The sequence below is a fragment of the Alnus glutinosa genome, chromosome 3, assembly GCF_958979055.1.
Source record: "Alnus glutinosa chromosome 3, dhAlnGlut1.1, whole genome shotgun sequence".
NCBI lineage: Eukaryota > Viridiplantae > Streptophyta > Magnoliopsida > Fagales > Betulaceae > Alnus > Alnus glutinosa.
The window spans coordinates 34,500,291-34,519,047 of NC_084888.1; the positions used below are offsets into that span (position 1 = coordinate 34,500,291).

Here is an 18,757-nt window from a genome sequence, read left to right on the forward strand (position 1 = left end):
TTCTTACATCCGGTCTATTGTACTGGCTGAGCAAGTTTCATCCGTTTGATCTCTTTTTTCAAAAAATAAAAAATCTATACTAGATATTAAAAATCAGACATTAAAGACATACATGTAGCAAAATTTTCAACATCCATTAAACCTTCGAAATAATACATAAAGAGAATTTCTCAAAAGCCATTTTACAACAGTCGCCAAGGAAAAAAGGAAGAAAAACACGGTACAAAATACCCCGTATTTACAAAGTCAAAAATCAAACAATAGATCAAAAAAGAAACAAAAATAAAATAAAATAAAATAATCAGACACGCCTAGGAGATGTCCCTAAAAACAGACACCGCCTATTTCATGGACATGTGATCCAATCCACCATTCTTGCAACCATTGTGTACTATCCACTAAAAAAATACAAGATCTGTAGTCTCCTCATTGCTGTCAAGGTGATGAACTCCAGACTAAATTAGCAAGCACGAGATTATTACTCCGGATACCCAACAAAAAAGACGGTGTAGAGGTCGCCTTCAAGAATGAAAAAAATAAAAAGAAAGGCTAAAAGGAAATCTGATTCTGTACAAGTACTCTTCCAAAATTTGTCAGAAAGTCTTCTGTGAATGTGATGAACACCAACTGTTCCACACAAATATTGGAAATATTTCAGTACAAATAAACGGCAAAGTTTCAAGTGCTTACTTTATTCCTTGAAAATAATTTTTAAGCTCGAAAATGAACAATATGATGAGAAAATCTTCAAACGCTGGGAAGATAATTGTTAAACAATTCACGTTTCAGAGATATATGGAAAAGTTATGAAGCTGAAAAAGAAATTATGAAAATAGGATGTCAGAGTATATTTACAAACAATTACAGTGATATAGGGGGGAGTCGTCTAGATGGCAGTACCTGAGATACATACAAGCTCTTGATGCAACATCTACTGGTAGGACGATAGGCAGACATGTCAATGAATCAAGTGCTCCAAAAAGTTTCCTGGACAACTGCTCTGGCTCACATTCAATGTAGCACCTCGAGTCCTAAACTTCAGCTGAATATCAAACTTAACATCTTTTACCAAACATAGAATTCAGAACAATTCATGACATAAATTGATATGGGATACGGGAAGCAGAACTCTAACATGGATCACCATCTTCCAGTAATCTCAATGCAGAAATCCATGGTTATTATGGCTGATTCTAGGAGCACAAAATAGACTCCAAAAAGAATTTTCTATGATCAACTGGGCTAACCTCATAACCTAGGCCCCTTTATCCTTTTTTGTTGAAACCTCATACTCCAATGTTGAACTCAATATTTTGTCCGATAGAAAAACTTTGGTGAGTCAGATTCAAAATTACTTTTGCACACCTGCATAATCAAGCATATCCAGTTACAGACATAATGCCAGTCGCTGTAAGATCATGAGAACCTATCGATGGTGACATCAATTCACCGAGCATCTCCAAGACAAGGAATATGAAGTTCCACAAAACCACATCAACAGATTACAACCCAGTTCCAAGATCATTTGCCAGCTGAAGTATGCCACGCATCTGAAGATATGGATTCTCTAACAGCTTTTCATTGTTGCTCTGCACAGCGGGAGCAGAAAGCAAATACATAAGTGACATGTAACTCCACAATCCAATGAATAGCTTACAAAAATATTGGGGAAGGAAATTAATTTTGGAAAAAGTCTACATATATCCATCAAGCTACCACTCAGTTGACAATGTCCCCTCAAATTTTAGATTGCCACAATGCCCCCCAAACAATCAAAAATTGTCTATGTCACCACCTCCCCCCCCCCCCCCACCCCCCCAAATGACAAAAATTCCCTTACCAAAAAATTCTATAAAAAAAAAAACTAAAAAAACCAGGGGGTGGCCGAGCCACCCCCTTCGACCATATCTGGGGGTGGTTCAGCCACCACCTTTGGCCATTTCTGGGGTGGTTCAGCCTGTAGAAAATAAAGAACGAAAAGAGAGAAAGAAGTTCTTATTGCTTGGAATAGTCATACGATTGCATAGGTTTAAATAGAAAAGACCTAGAGACTAATATGGAAAGAAATAAAGACAATATTACAATCAGAATAAATAAAGAATCATAGTATGTCAGTAGTTTCCATCTTCAACACAGCCACCCCTCAAAATTTTGTATTCGGATTTTTATTTTTATTTTTTGAATTTATAGGGGTATTTTTTGTCTTATTAAAAAAAAAAATTAAGGTCATTTTTGTCTTCTTGCTGGCCTTGAAAGGGACATTTAACAATTTTTGATAGTTTGAGAGAGGACGTCATCGCAATATAAAATTTGGCAGACATTGTCAGTTCGATGATAATTTGATAGGGGTATGTGAATTTTTCCCTTAATTTTTTTTAACCATATAAGATCTCATTTTCTGTTTTCACAAATCATAGTGCTTATAAAGAAAATATGATAACAAGTCACCATATCCGAGACTTCTACTTTTCTCTTTGCAAATGTCTGAGCTAGAACCCCCATACAAATTCAAGTCATGAACCTCAATTATAAGTAGGCAGATTTTGGATATGCATAACTAATGAAAAAGGACATTGCATTACCACCTTTGTCTTGCATTGATAGTCCACATTTCCTTATTTGGACGTCCCAAAATATTTGTTCCTTGTTAAAAATCAAAAACTATTTTTACTTACTTTCCCATAATGTCCATCTCTATTCACATTTATCACATAAGAGATAAAGCACTTTTTCACTTATGAGTATAAAAGTAAGGGTAAGATTTGAAGCGTCTACAAAATAAGTAGGTGGAAAGCATTTAATTTAGTTCCTTAATATCTCTTTTTCTGAAAGGGGACTATAAATATGGGACAGACGGAGCATTGTATTCTCAAACTGTGAGGGTTCATAATTACACAATTTGTAACTTCATTGAATAAGGTCATACCTGCTGAGCTTTTACAACAAGATTCTGAAGCATGTGTTGGTATTTTTCAGGTTTCTCAGACATCATTCGCTGAAATTCCAAATTTAATTGAGTTATTAAAAAAAATTCAAATTTAAATCCATAACCAATGCATGGTCGTAAGTGGAAAAAAAGAAAGCACTCTTGCCTTTAAAAGAAAAGCCGAAGAGTAATATGCCACCCTTGAATCAGTATCATCTAAAAGTTCCCTGTCAAAAACCAAATGTGCATTGACATTTGAAAAATAGACTGATAAAGAAAAGGGAAATACATAGGAAGTAAAGAAATCCAATCACCTGAAAAATTCCTCCCCACCAACTTCTTGGAATGCAGCAGGATCTGCAGTACATTTACCAATTAGAAGTAACAGAAGGGTAGCCCGAATATCTGATGTGGCACCAGGGAGGTTTCCTCTTCCTTTGCTTCCAACAGCAACGCCTAATGCGATGTTGTCTGTTGCTGCACCAGCAAGCTGAATCAGTGGCCAATAGAATAATGCAGCAGGAACACGTGCCACTAATTGCATAGGAACAATGGCATGTCCACAAAGAAGAAGTGCTGCCGTCGAGGTTGTCTCATGATCTAAAGGATTGCTGGATCTGCTATCAGCTTCTTTCATTGTATTGTCTTGGTGCACATCATCTCCATGTGCTGTTGCAGTTGCAGTGGGTACTCTCAGGCACAACTGGGAGAACAGTATATCGCACATCTGAAAAGGAGATATAATCGTATAAAGATGGTATCAAAACCACAAGATGCTCATATTAAAAAAAGAAGACTAAAACCATGAAGTACATAAAAAAGCTTATATTCCAGAAAAACCAAAAGTAAATCCTCCTACATCGTTGTCTTTTTTTACAAGTAAAATCCTCCTACATAGTTCAGATAAAACAGATATAGGCCAAAGAATTAAGCTTGTTTAATCTCTCTAAACCTTCAATTTATTATACAGAAATGGAATAGACAAAATCTAAAGTAAACAAAGCCTTTGTTGAAGATGGAAACTATTTTATTCTCCCTGATTTTATTTTATTTAATCTCCTATTATTTTCTTTCCATAAGAAATTTGTATTCTCTCCTATTTAAATCCATGTAAACATGGGTAATTACACGATTGATTCTCTTTTCTACAAGATTTTCGTTCTTCTTTTCTACTGCCTTTTCTACCAAAACATTATACCATAAGGCTAGGCCTAATTGAGAGCTATTAATGGCATGTCATGTAAGATCAAAGAAATTTTATTGCATGTAACATATATCCAAATAGTGTAATGTCTAATAAAGCATTTTAGGCACATGTTCCCCCTTAAGATCAAGGCTAAATAGACAAGTAATTCAGCATCCAAACAAAGTCATTTGTCAATATTTTATAAAGCAATTACCTTCAAAATATTGATTCGGTCTGTTTCATTTATCTGGAACACCAAGGACAAAGCACAGCTCATTATGTCTATCACTCCATTAGCTTTCTCAAGACGAACATCATTTTCTGCATGCACAAACTCAGTGCTTCTACAGTGCTCCATTTCGTACTCATCTAACAAAAATTTGCATCGCATGAGAAGCCTCTCCAGAACAAATAGGAACCCCCATCTTATGAAATTGTGCTTTGACTTCAAAAGCCCACATAAAAGCCAAACGGGCAAAGGAACATCTGAAGCAGCGGAAGAATCATGAGGACCAGCAAGTGCAATTTTCTGCTGCAAGTTTTTAATATTAGACCAGATACTAGCATCCCTTTTCTCACTTATTTCTTCAATCAGCAAATCGCCTAACCATATGTAACCATTCCGGCGGTATGGAATTCTTTCTGAATGAAGAAGAGAATGTAAATTGGCCCATGAGAGCTTCGTTTTCATGCCAATACCATTACTTGAAACTGTATCTTCAATGCTTTCTAAAAATTTGAACGATTTGGTTATTTGCATCATATGGGAGAACTCTTTGTCTAAATGAGTGAATGAGCTTATTATTGCATCAAGTTTCTCTGCTACAATCTCCATGAGCTGCAATGGAAATTATAAATAAACTTTCACATACAGAAAATAGATCTTAACATATAGAGTCCATATAAAGCTGTTACGATAAATCAGAAAGCACATAAAAATATTAATAATGCAGAAGTCCATCAAAAAACAATCAAAAAGGGGGAAAAGAAAAGGCAATATGCTGACAAAGCCAGGAAAAAAGAAAAAACGAAAAAAAAAATTCTCTCTCTGATTCCATTTCGCATATGATAAATAGGTTAAGACTTCAGTCAGATATATGATGAGTGAACAGAAAGGACAACCTGACAGTGGGGTCTAAAATAGGCCTGATCAAAGCTGATCTTATTATAGGCAGAGTGGACTAGAGAGAACGAAATGCAACCTCCCCACATTTGGATTCAGGTAAATCAAGTCCACCGGAAGCCATATTCTAGTTGTGGTGTAGTATACAAATCAATAGGCATATATATTATCTAATTTTCAATTTTACAAATGGGTACTAATACAAGTATATACTGTTTGTGAATCAATTAATAGAAATCATACTAGTCAAACAATTACTTCAAACTCTTCAAAAAAAAAAAATGATCTTTCAAGAATTCCAATAAGAACCCCACCACACATCCACATACAGACCAACCTACTTCATACACTTTCAGACATTACCGTATTTAATCTTTCACCGTTGGGATATTTGGACAGCATAGAAGAAGTTGATCTTCTCAAAATCTCTCCAATGCCTTCCACCCCAAGCTTAACAGCTATATAGAATGCTTCAGGCGCCTCTGCAAGAGTGAGCAGGACAGCAAGAGGTTGAATCTCATCATCGCTATATTCATTGACTCCCGTAGCTATGCATGTTTCATTTATTTGATGCAAAACATAGTCAAAGAGTACCAAATACAGATTTCTCCTTTCTTCCCTCGAGTTCGCGAGGGAATACTGCATTGCAAAAAAAATTAGGCAAAGAATTAAATGAACTTACATAACTTTGGTAGAAAATAATTGATATAATACATAAAGTCCAACTTAGGAAGTGGAAAAAAATAGGAAAACTTTTGACTTAATTGTAGCATTTTACAATTCATGCTTAAAGAAAGAGGAACCTTTAAAATAAATCCAATTATCAATGGCAAATTGAATTGGCATTACTAAACATTCAGTACATCTATTAAATTAGTTCCCTAAATCAGCATAAGAAACAATATTAACTAAGAGATTGAAACTTTAAATTTGTTGCCGCCATCAATCTTCTATAAGTAACAAAACTTTAGGGTATGCACATATACTTCTAGCTATCATTTAGGGCACCACCATTTCTTAGAAGTCATTATCCTTCTGTAAGGACTTTTTAAACAAAAATTAACATTTCAGTCATGTTCCCAAGTTTAGAGAGTTGGCATATATTCTCAAATTATGTGACATACATGCTAGCTGTTACATAAATAGCAAAATGCTCCACCATTATAAACAAATAACAATCTACTGAGGGTACACTGTCAAATGCCAAGGACCAAGCTATTTCTATGTCTATCTGCCTATGAATAAGCCAATCTTACTAAATATTCAAATATCAATACAAACGATCTGCATACCTCAAGAAAAATAAACTCAATTCCTCCAATCAGATCAACCTGGTCTATAAGAAAAGTTGGAGTACTTGAATCAGCCTCAGTAGGTTCACCAGGAACATGATAAAACATGTTTGTTAACATGGAAATAAGCTTGCAATGAACTACTTCATCCCATGAATTCTTCCTGCTAGTTTCTAGAAGTGCTTTAATAACCTGAAAACAGACACAGCAAAACTAGATCAAACCAAAGACTCAAAGATACTGACATAAGGCACAATTGTGAAAGCTAATAGAACAGAAAACTTGAACGACCATGTAGAGACTACAGCACCAAACCATACACATTGGCGATATACATCAAGCTGTAAACCCACACACAGCAGCTTTGCAACTTTAAATAAACGAGACATTTTGATTATATTCAAATGAGGGCGAGGGCGATAAACCGCCAAGCAATTGTGGTTAAGATACAAAAGTGGAAAGCAAAATAATAGCAAAGATTTTAGTTGGATGCTTCCGTTTCTTTTTTCTTTTTTTTTTCTTCCTTTTTTTTGATAAGTAATTGATTTTATTAAAAAGCAAAAAGGGTGCAACCCAAGTCCACAGGTAGTATACGAGAGACACCGATATAGAAAAAGAAAACCATTAAAGCTAGTAATATGAAGGCATTCAATAGCGGATGTTCAGCAACATTCTCTTGCAATTCTCAAAACTACAATCCATTCTATTTATAAAGAAAAATCCCTTAAGCTTTTAAAAAATTTGTTTCTACAAAACAATTTGGACAAAAATTGATCAGCAAATTGGTTTTCTTTCCTAACAGCACCTAGTGTAACACACTTAACCCAAGAAGCAGCTAGTGTAACAGGCCCAATTTTAAATTCAAGAATTTAGGAAGCTAAACTTAAGTGAAGTTTATACAGGCTCTGTCTGGTCCTATTTGTTGATTCAAGGTAATTAGTTGATTAAGGACCACACCCCCCCCCCCCCCCCCCCCCAAAAAAAAAAAACCCGGGGGGGGGCGGCCACAAAAGAGTAAAGGAAAAAACCTAAGTTTTTTCTTCCTGCAACTATCACATGGCTTTTTGTTTACAAAGTACAGAGCGCATTTCCTGCTCCTGGGGGAGAAGGTAAACACAACAAAGATCAGGCTAAATTTCAAATTACCATTTTACCATGTTTAAGATTCCTGATAATGTGGGAATAACAGGGTTATCTTGTTATTCCCCCCAACCCCCCCTTACAGAACAAAACAATGGTTGCGACATACATAAAGAGCAGAAAGGAAATATCTTGTATAATTGTACGCAGAACAAAAACTCTACTTAAAGAATCTCACAATTAAAGCAGTTAAAATGCAAATATCATCTCCATTAAAGTACTACATTAGTAGAGCTACGAAGAAAAAACCTACTCACCCTTATGTCCAGACCATTTAGTCGCTTTTTCCAGATTTTGCCTCTATCGCTGACGAAATAAAGTAAACAGCTTAGAGCAGATGCCCAAACAGATTCTTCATTCTCTTCTGTCTGTGAAATAATATCAAAGGTAAGAAATGGTAAAAACTTAAGAAAAAGAAACACCTTAAACTAAATATAGCAAAGAGTAGACAATCTCATGGTTCAAATATATTAGATGGTGAAATATCTTCTTCTTCTTTGTTCCCCTAAGCCATATTGCTCTAAACTTTTCCCACCAATTCCTATTTGGTGTGCTCATTATCGCTTTTTAAGTTCCCCTTCTGCATTGGTTGTTCAACCTAAATCTTTATGGATAATCGAGCTCCACATAATCCAAATTCTTAAAATTTACAATTGTAAACGCAAACTATTATAATCAAATAACTATTGCTACTAATGTCATTAATGACAAAGCAACTAATCTTTGACAATTAAAAAAAAAAAAAAAAATCTTTGATAAAATTTTACCAAGCAATGACCAATAATCTTAGAATCTCAACTCTAAAGATTAGAAGAACAAACTTATGAACTAGAAAAACAAAATCAATAAGTGTAGCTTGGCCAAAAAAAAAAAAAAAACAGCATATACAAAATTGCGTGGTCAGAACTGTCTTGAAGTTTTTAAAGCATAATGCTCTCAATTCATGGAGCTCCTCATTACTACAAAATCGACCCAAACCATTGATGAATTCACAGCTTCTATTTTGAGTTTCATAACACACATCAAATCCTCTGATGAGAAAAATGAGATGATCACGTAGTACAATGAAAGTCATCTACTTCTCAAATTGTTATGTCTAAAGAAGTCCAATTCCTATGGTTACAAGTTAAACGTAAGAAAATTCAAGATAAACCACTGCCATAAAAGTTGCTAGAATGATGTCATATAAAAAGAAAGAAAGAAAAAAGACTTTATGTCCAACCTTGCAGAGCTCAGTATACCAAATATACCTGAACAAGAAGAAGCAGTATCTCATATAAAATGTTTAAAATCCAAGATTCAAAATTATCGATAGCTGAGAAAGTGCCCGTCTTCTTAACAGAATCTGTTTTTCTATTCCCATGGATTGTAAGTTGAGCTTCATTGTCAAAATAAGATTCCTGAGAATATTCTTCTTCTATTATGGAAGCAGTGTCAGTTATCATTGGCTCTAACAAATGAGCATGAACACCAAGATTCAGTATTAAATCAAAAGCACGAGCCCTGCAAGCTGCTTTTGGAGAACTAAGCATTTCCTGGTAGATAATTCAAAAATTATAGGCTAATAATAATACAAACAAAAAGACGAGGTCATCAAATAAAATAAATATAGTTGATGCATCACCTCAAGCATAGACAGAGTTAGAGGAGCAGCGGTCCCAGAATCCAAAACATACCTAAAAAACAAAATTGTCAATTTTTTATTTTATTTTTTTTATAAGTGAAATTACCAAAATTTGTCAATGACCTTTAACCATGATCAATCTACAAAACCATAAGACAAAGAAACAAAACAAACTACATGAACCAATGGTCAACATCAATATGCAGATGGAGGGAAAGTATACTCAACCTTCAAAGAGCTTGACACCTATGGTAATTGTTTATAATTTCTTGCAGTAGTTCTTGACTCAGTAAGTATAACATTTTGAGTACTTAATCATCTAGATCATACGGTTAACACATTCAACAGAACAAGAAAGTACGTGCCTGCAATTTTTACTTGAGATATTTATAGGATATTGCATTATATTTAAAGACCATTTTGCATGAATTAACAGATCAATCTATCTCTAGAATTTCAGGAATCGATCAAGGGAGGAAACATGCAGATAAAACAGTAAAATAATTCCATAGTCATGTGCAAAGATATAATCTATAAAGTACTAAAATTTGGACATTCTTTGCAAAAATAGAATATCATCTGCAACCCAAAAGCACCAATGACAATTAATTCTGTTCCCCACTGTGGAGCACATAAAACCATATTACAACAAACAATAAAATAAAAAGTTCCCAGTATTCCAACATTAAGACAATATCAAGAAATAAGCTTCACAAAACTGTGTCTATCTCCACAATCTGCAAATCAATGGTGGTCCGACAACTTTTGTAAATATACAGAGGGATAGAGGATCACTCCATCAATTATCCAGGTATGATACATACAATATATGTATATGGGTGTGCATATGAGTGTGTGTGTGTGCGCGTATATATATATAGCATGCATAACCACACACAGAGAGGGGTTAGACATTAAGAACAGACTCAATAATGCCGGCCAACAAATGCATCAAAACATACATGTCAATAACAAGTTTGACAAGGACGCTCACAGCCACGTCCATGGATGGCTTTCCACTGTTATTACTTAATTTAGATGAGATTGTCATGAGATTATTATTTGTTGAAGATGTCTCTGAGCAAACTGCAGCAATGACGTCGCATACCTCCGCAGGATTCAATCGCAAAGGTTGTTGTTCACTGATTCACATCAAAACATTTGATAAGAGAGAAGTGTAGAACAATAAAAAAATAATTATTAATCAAAATTGATGATCTAAACTTCTTGTACAGGTAACATAAGCAGCAAGCATGCTCTCATCATAAATTCAGTCGACTGCCCAGCATCAACAATTATGCTAACTCATCCATCAACTACGATGTTAAATTTTATATGAAAAATAACATAATCAAGGTTAAGTGGCAGTAGGAAATAAAAGTCATAGCATTGGCAAAGCTTCACATTCAACAAGCTTATAACCTCATAAAAAAGAAACAAAATTACTGATAACAATAGAACACCATTTTACAAACTGATCACCATGGGTGCAGTGACAAGGAAAGTAACCAGTTCAAAAGCACGAATGATAAAACCAATGACTATCAGAAAATTTATTGAGAAAAAAATAACGCTGCTCAGAGAAATAACAACAGAAAAAGAAAGAATTCTTCAGGTAATATTGAATAAGCTGATACACCAACAACATGACCACTGTGATGGGCAAAGCCGTATGAATATGTTGATAATAACAGAAGGGAGACCATGCCTCCATCAATACTATATGCATGGATAACAAGAAACAGACTTCTCTAAGAGAACCATCTATTATTCATTAGGAAATATTGCAACCAAAATCTAAATAATCTCATTTTCTTACCTGTAATGTCGATACTGGAAGAGTTGTCGAGCCCTCGGACGGAATGTGCTCGCAGGAGACTCCTCCCTGAGAAAATGAAATGAATTTCATTTAGGTCTGAAACAAGAGTATCATCCCTCGGATGGAATAGTAGCCATATGATCAATTTCTTTTTCTTTTTCTTTTTAACTAAACTTGTGATTCTAATTCATTCATAGTTTCATGTAGGTCTGAAACAGGAAACGGCTTCACTTCCACAAATACCATAGGTGTAACTCCAACAACAAGCAATTATAAAATAAACATCTTCAAAATCTTATGTCCAGTTGTTAAAAACATTATCAACCACATGCACACAAAGAGGAGAACCAAGGTAGAAAGCACAAACAAACACAGGAACACAACAATCTATTCGGTGTAAGTACACATATACACAGGTGTGTGTGTGTGTGTGTAATTTGAATTAGCACATGCTTAATTCCTAAATTGACCAACAAAAAAATTTGTTGTATAATACATAAAACATACATACAACAATGTTTTTTGTTCAAAACTATAATCTGAATCAGGTTTAAAACCTATTTCACTTCTTTTCTTATCTTATTTTAAAAATCGAAAAGATAGATAAAAGATTCTTGTGGGTCTTGGTTGTGTCTAGCCCATGTTTGAAGAGGGTCCAAAACGTGTCAGACATTAAAATTTACGTTCTTATGGACACATACAAACAAGTGTCTTACACGCATTTGAGGGATGCCAACACATATTGTGCTCAAGGATGAGTCAAACAGAGGGGAACTCCACACGTAAGGAGTTCCCCTGCTTCCAAGGAATCAAGTTGCAAGACAATTTTCTTTGACTCCTTTGGTTTAATTCCCTCAACTAGCCAGCTCTGTTCAGATTAAAAATTTTAACGCCTGACCTCGGTCAGATTTAGATGCATTACCCAAAAACCAAAACATGATACTAAATCGAGTTCACCTCTCCTTCCTGCAAGGCAGATCATTCCCAACTCAACCAAATTTACGAGCTCAAAGTTACTAAAGGTTGGTCAGTCAGACTTCCCAAACCCAAATTCAGCCTACAACAACCCCTCTCAAGCCTTATGATGTCACTGCACTCACACCAATTATTTGGACAAAAAGGCAACATGAGTGGGTATACAAATTGGCCCTGCCTTGGAGGGGTTCCTCGTCTAAAAAAAAAAAAAATACAAACATCTATCTGTGAAGTGGACTGGATTTACAAGAAAAGGAAGTGGAAAGATTAAGGATTGGAAAATTAGGCCAAACATGTTAAAGCAATTATTTGAGAGAGAAGGACATGGCAAATTTGATAAGAGCCTGGTAAGTGAGTAAAATGCAACTATGTCATGCAAAATGCATTAAAGCACGCTTTAAATTCATAGAAACTAATTTATAATGTACAGTGCACCTATAAGCAGAAGAAGTGAAAAAAAAATTACAGTAACTAGGAACACCAAACATGTCAAAGCAATTTTTTGAGAGAGAAGAACATGCCAAATTTGACGAGGGCCTGGTTTAGTGCGTTTAGATGCTGTTATTGCTCTTAAGTGGGGCCGGGCATATGCAGAGTTGGTAGCTGTTGTTACTGGCGAAGGCTGCAATAGTTGATCAAGATAAGGCATATCAGCAGTTCCAAAATATTTCCAAGGTTGGCCCTTCATTTTAGCTTCCATGTCTCCTACAAGTAACACTGCCGCACCAAATTCTAGGAAATTACGTGTTCTCCTGTCTTGGGGATTCACAGCACGATCACTGTATTACAGAACATGTCGATTACTCTAGTCACTTATTTGAGCAATAGAAGAAAGAACATAAGTGGCCAAATTAAACTTAACACGCATGCAAACTTCAATTTACCTTTCAGCTGGCAAAGATGATGACTGATGCTCCCCAAGCCAGCGCCATTCCAGAACATCATGTGCAATGTATTCATGATCTACCAATTCATCAACTTTTTCGATGATTGATAAGTTTGAAACAGGTAAAGTAGTAGCATCTGTCTTCTCTGAAGATTCTCCACCACTTACAGGGCTTAACTGAGAATTGAAGGATCTAGTCAACAAAGATGACAATGTTGGAAGTGACTGTCTTGATGTAGGGGGCGCTCCAGCAAAGGCAGCTGGTTGGAAAGACCGTTTTGGAATATGTCGAGCCACTAGGGAACGCACATAATTCAACCTCTTCACAAGTTCCCCAGAAGCAAAACTAGATACAGGCAAAGGAGATATATTTATAGATGCTGCTGATGCACCGGCTTGTTGATCTAAAGATCGGGAACATGGTGACAATCTTCGGTTTGGACTAGTATCACACTCAGCAATTGTGTTCACACAAAACCGATCTATCTGCAGTAATGTCTCCTCGCTTGGTTTGTATCTGGAGAAGTAGATAGAACAGTAAACTCCTAAAATCAAAAGGAAAACCTAATGAAGATGGCTTCTTTTTCAACTGATATTCATATAGCAGAAAGATGCCACTCGCCTATGCCATGCACATAGGGATAGCATCAAGAGCAGAAAGCACTGACCAACATAAAAATTTCAGGTGGCTCCTCAAAAGCGGCTTTCTAAAACCCACATCACTTTGAATTAACTGAACAATTACTCAACAAGTTGAATCCACCAAAGATTTCCCTTTTTTCCCAAAGAAGCAAAATTGAAAGGCAACAATTCAGCCAAAAAAAAAAAGGCAACTTAACAAAACAAGCTCTGCTAGAACATCAATGATAGTTACTTATTAAAAAAAAATAAGGTTAAATGATAGTTCACACATCAAATATTTGGACAATTGAAAAACATACCGTAGTAGATGGCCTTTCAAAAGTGTCAAACACCTTGCAACTACAGCCGGGCTGGTTACAAACATGAAAAGATCCATATTAGTTGCATAGGACTCGATCTAGTAACAAACATTAACCAACATATAATGCTCAAAGCAAAAGCAATAGAGCAATAGAAAAGAGACATAAATGGCAAGTTTTGCACATGGAATGAAACTTCAATTCATAATTATATTATATACCAAAAAATACTGCATAAATTAATTGAGGATGCATGTGCATATGAAAATTCATACTCATCCATCTCAAAATGGATGACTTAATCTTTTGTCTATCTCAAAATGAGTGTTCACTTACGCAAAACCAAAAGACTAAATTTTCATTTTACAATATCGTCATTTCCCCAAAAGATAATTATCTCTTAAAGTTAGGAAATCAAAGTACAAGGGGGCAGTGGGCAAGTTTGAAGAACAAGATTAAGATAGAAGTGTCAAGTACTGCATTGTTTACAAAGAAGATACTCATTTCAGGATAGAGGGGGCCTGTGCAGCTCCAATATTAGTTAACCCCGGTAAAAAGTTGTACATGCTAAAGGGCAATATTACTAGGACTCAATAAAGTTAATCTACATTATAGAGACAGTAGAAAGGGAGGCTTTTTCTTCTGTTTTGTGCCTAGTTTTTGGAGTAAAGTTCCATATATTTGAAGGCCATGACACTAGGAGGCTATAGTTAATGCAGTGCTTCTTTTTTTTAAGCAGAGGTCTAAGAGTGATAAGTCCTTTTTCATGTGCAAAGGCATAATTGCACTTTCCTGGAAATAATGCACAATGTCCTACTCGTAGTTTATTTTAAGGTATCTTCATAACCAAGTTTCTAAGAGTGTTCCATCTGTTTCTTTCAGTATTAAGTTAGTGTTTATGTGCCGATTAGGTAGTTTAATAACTGTGTGTTCTAATTCCATAAGATAAGGAAGAATTCAATAGATACAAGTCCATAACTATCTGTATACTTTTCAAAGCTATTAGCCTTTGCTTCATAGAATTTTGCACGTTTGGTTTTGTTGAAGGCATGTTGCCTCTCTTCTAAGTCTTCTTGTGTTCTTGTTTTATTGCTTCCCTCCAAAAGTATCTTTTTTTATATATAAGTAATCGAGATATCATAAAAAGCGTAAGGCACCCTAAGTGCACAAGAAGTATATATGAGAAAACACCTAATTATAAGGAAAAAAGAGAAGAAGAACATCATAATAGCTAATTACCAAAGGGGAAACAAAAGTTGTTGTCCATAGATACAAAGTATAAAAAAAAAATGACGACTTAAGCTCCTCCAAACTCCTCTCACGATCCTCAAAACTTATGTCATTCATTTCCCTCCATAGACACCACAAAAGGCATGAAGGATCATCTTCCACACAGCAGCACTCTGACCGCTCCCAGAATTCCACCAACACGCATATAAATCGACTACTCATCTAGGCATAACCCAAGACAACCCAAATCGACTGAAGAATACATCTCATAAGGCACAGACAACCTCACAATGAAGAAGAAGATGGTCCATGGTCTTCCCATTCCTTTTACACATACAACACCAATCAATCACTATAACATGTCACTTCCTCGGATTATCCAGGGTAAAGATCTTTCCTAGAGCCACTAACCAAGCAGAAAAGGCCGCCCTCAAGTGAACCTTAGTCCACCAAACACACTTCCAAGGGAAGCATATGCCCTCATTGCACACCAAGACACTATAGAGGGATCTAACAGGGAACAAACCTCTTTTGGAGGGGACCCACCAATGCTTGTCGTCACCTTCCCATCTCACTCTAACAAAATACAACACTTAGATGAACGAGGCGTAGACATCCACCTCCCAATCATGAGCCACTCTAGCAAAGCTTACATTCCACTTGGTAGCTCCACCCGACAATTTCAAGTGAGACACAACAGAAGCATACTTTGCACACGCAATGCCAAATAAATCTAGAAAGGCGACCTTAAGAGCCATATCCCTACAACACAAATCATGTCAAAAACAAACCTTGGATCCATATCATATCATATCCCACCTCAAATCTGGTATGGCTAGAGAAATTCCCCCGACCTCTCCTAATATTCTTCCATAAACCCACCCCATGAGTCCCAAAACGCTCAACAGAACACCACCCACCCCATGAACAACCAAATTTAGAGTCGACCACCACTCTCCACCAAGCCTCTCTCCCATTTCCCTAAGAGAGCTCAGTTGAACATCAGCAAGTTCCGGATCCTAAACCCCTCCTTCAAAGATCGGAAACAAGCCTTGTACCAACTTACTAGGTAATATCTGAACTCATCACCTAGCCCACCTGAAAGGAATCACATTGAAGCTTCTCAATACGGTTTGCAACACCCGCAGGAAGAGGAAAGAAGGACATGAAGTACATAGTTAAGCTGGAAAGTGTACTCTTTATAAGGGTAACACTACCACCCTTAGACAAATACATCATTTTTCCAACTAGCCAAGCACCCCTCTATCTTTTCAATAACTCCGTTCCAAACCAAAATACTTCAAAGGCAAAGGTGAGACCCCACAGCCCATAATATCTGCCAACCCATCCACATCACATCACAACATCATCCATAGGAACCAATATTGACTTAGCCAAATTTACCTTCAAGCCCGATATAGCTTCAAAACATAAAAACAAGCACCGCAAATGTCAAAGGTGATCTCGGTCAACCTTGCTGAAAAGCAATGTATCATCCGCAAACAGAAGATGCAAGATATCAATCCTTGTCTCCACAGAGAAGCCAGATAACAATCCCCCACTCATTGCTGTAGAGATCATCCTACCCAATGCAGCAATGCCTTCCTCACAATGACAAATAGCAGAGGGGACAAAAGGTCCCCTTGTCTCAAACCACAGGAGCTACTAAAAAAACCGGTAGCAGTGCCATTCACCAAAACCGAGAATCAAACCGTAAAAATACAGTGAGCTATCCAAATGCACACTTCCTCCCAAAACCACATCACATCAATTTTTTGATAAGTAGATCCCAATTATCATGATCATAGGCTTTTTCTAAGTCCAACTTGTAGAGTACACCCGGCACCCATATCTTATTCTACTATCAAGACATTTATTGGCAATAAGAACACGATCTAGGATCTGCCTACCTCGGATGAAGGCACTCTGCACCACAGTTGTGTTCATCGACTTTATTGACAACCATTACATATTTCTCCATCCATGCCACACTGGTTTCAAGACATTAAGGTCTGAACTTCTCTCCATACCCCACCTCCCTCCCACACACACACACACACACACACACAAATTAAAAATAGCTTGGGCCCTTTAATGCAAGACAGCTCCTTAATTTGAGTTTAAGAGATCCAAATTACATATTCAAGTCATACTCATTGAATCACATATATAGAAACATATGAACGCTTTCAAGAATCTCTTTACTAGAAGATATTTAGCATCTCATGATTCTCCGGTTCAATTCCAATTACACTGGATTGAGTAAGTTACCATATCCCCTAGAAACATCTGAATCCCATAAGGCAACAGAAATACCTCGTAATTCATGTCGAATATCCTGAACCATTTGTTAAAACATTCTTAGCTTTTACTATAATAATAAGCTATATAGCAAGAAATGCGAGGCCATGAACCACTTTCTTTCCCCCATGTTGTTTATCATTTCATGATTATCACCTTCAATTCAAGTTATATTTGGTGCATGTTGTATTCTGTGGCCAAGAAACATCTTAATTCATATCCTCATGACTGATAACCTAAACTGACAGAAAAAAATTAATAACTTTCAGTGTAGCAGTGAGCAGTGGTCATATGGTTATATAGCAGTGAATGTAGTAAACTAAGAGCAACTAAAATGAGCTTTGCCACACACAAAACAATGGCAAAAAGCTATTACAGTTACCTGCGCTCCCTCTCTGCAATTGTATGTTCTAGAATTACACTGTAAGCCAGGTCCGTTGTTGCAGAAGCTGCCAGATAGTCCTGCCATTAACAAATTCAATTTTTTATATTTGAAAATAAATCCCATCCACATTTTCAAAACAAAACAGCTTGCTTTTATTTCCATTTCTCTCGTTTAATTTTCTCAGTAACTAACCACGGCACAAATCTCGAACTCAAACCCACTGAACAGCCAATAAAAAAACCAAATTTCACACACAAAAAGCACATCAAAATCCATTGCAACGATCCACACAGCCCCCAACCAAATCAGCCCCAAATTCACAGAAATTACGAACCAGCAGAGTTCTAGAAGCTTCGGAGAGGAACGCAGCCGAGGGGCGCCCGTGGTGCGGCGTAGCAGCCGAGGAGCCGGAAGCCGCCGCCGACGAGGACAGGCAATCGGCCACGGCTCGTCGCAGCGGCTCCGGCGGCTTCTTGACCGACGATGACCTCAGGCGCGAAACCCCGCCAACACCGCCGAGCTGATGCCGCGAGCTCCCCGGGCTACGCGAGGGGCTGAAGCTCGAAGACATGGAAAATTTTGGCAAGTGCACGAAATCTCCGGTGAAACTCGCGGTGAACTTAGAATTCGCTCTCGAAAGGGCAAAAAGCTCGCTGTCCTTCGTCTCCGACTTTCCTTGTCTTTTCTCTGTACATTTGAAACCAAATTGAATAAACTGTTCGTTGTGTGAAACTGAAAGCAAGTCTCAGAGAGAGAGAGAGAGAGAGAGAGAGAGAGTTTTGTTTTGGCGTGAGATTTAGAAAAAAGGAGTGGGGGGATTCTTAAATTTCGCGAGTGTGTTTGTATTAGCTGTACGTATAGGCGTAGTTTTATGAGGTGTATTAGCTGGCCTGCGCTAGATAGAATTTGTCACTTTTTAAGGGGCAATT

At 36.7% G+C, this 18,757-nt stretch overlaps 1 protein-coding gene across 1 annotated transcript; it reads right to left on the reverse strand.

Moving 5' to 3' along the window:
* Positions 1-115: 115 nt before the first annotated feature.
* LOC133862986 (uncharacterized) lies at positions 116-18,658 on the reverse strand. The gene is made up of 18 exons (XM_062298939.1): positions 18,163-18,658; positions 17,826-17,905; positions 13,913-13,963; positions 12,970-13,488; positions 12,607-12,864; positions 11,111-11,176; positions 10,254-10,433; positions 9,292-9,343; positions 8,918-9,202; positions 7,925-8,035; positions 6,528-6,719; positions 5,599-5,874; positions 4,327-4,950; positions 3,241-3,653; positions 3,093-3,153; positions 2,927-2,995; positions 901-1,589; positions 116-627 (listed from the first exon to the last, which is right to left on the reverse strand). The coding sequence occupies exons 1-17, from the start codon at positions 18,397-18,399 to the stop codon at positions 1,503-1,505; spliced, it is 3,561 nt and encodes a 1,186-aa protein (XP_062154923.1). The 5' UTR covers positions 18,400-18,658; the 3' UTR covers positions 116-627; positions 901-1,502.
* Positions 18,659-18,757: the final 99 nt, after the last annotated feature.

Bases quoted from the DNA above. Each gene is read 5' to 3' on its own strand.
- LOC133862986 (XM_062298939.1), bottom strand. From the start codon at position 18,399: ATGTCTTCGAGCTTCAGCCCCTCGCGTAGCCCGGGGAGCTCGCGGCAT. The intron at 13,964-17,825 runs GTAACTGTAATA...GTTTGTAACCAG, and splicing joins ATTGCAGAGAGGGAGCGCAG to CCCGGCTGTAGTTGCAAGGT. The intron at 1,590-2,926 runs GTATGACCTTAT...CCCGCTGTGCAG, and splicing joins TTGTTGTAAAAGCTCAGCAG to AGCAACAATGAAAAGCTGTT.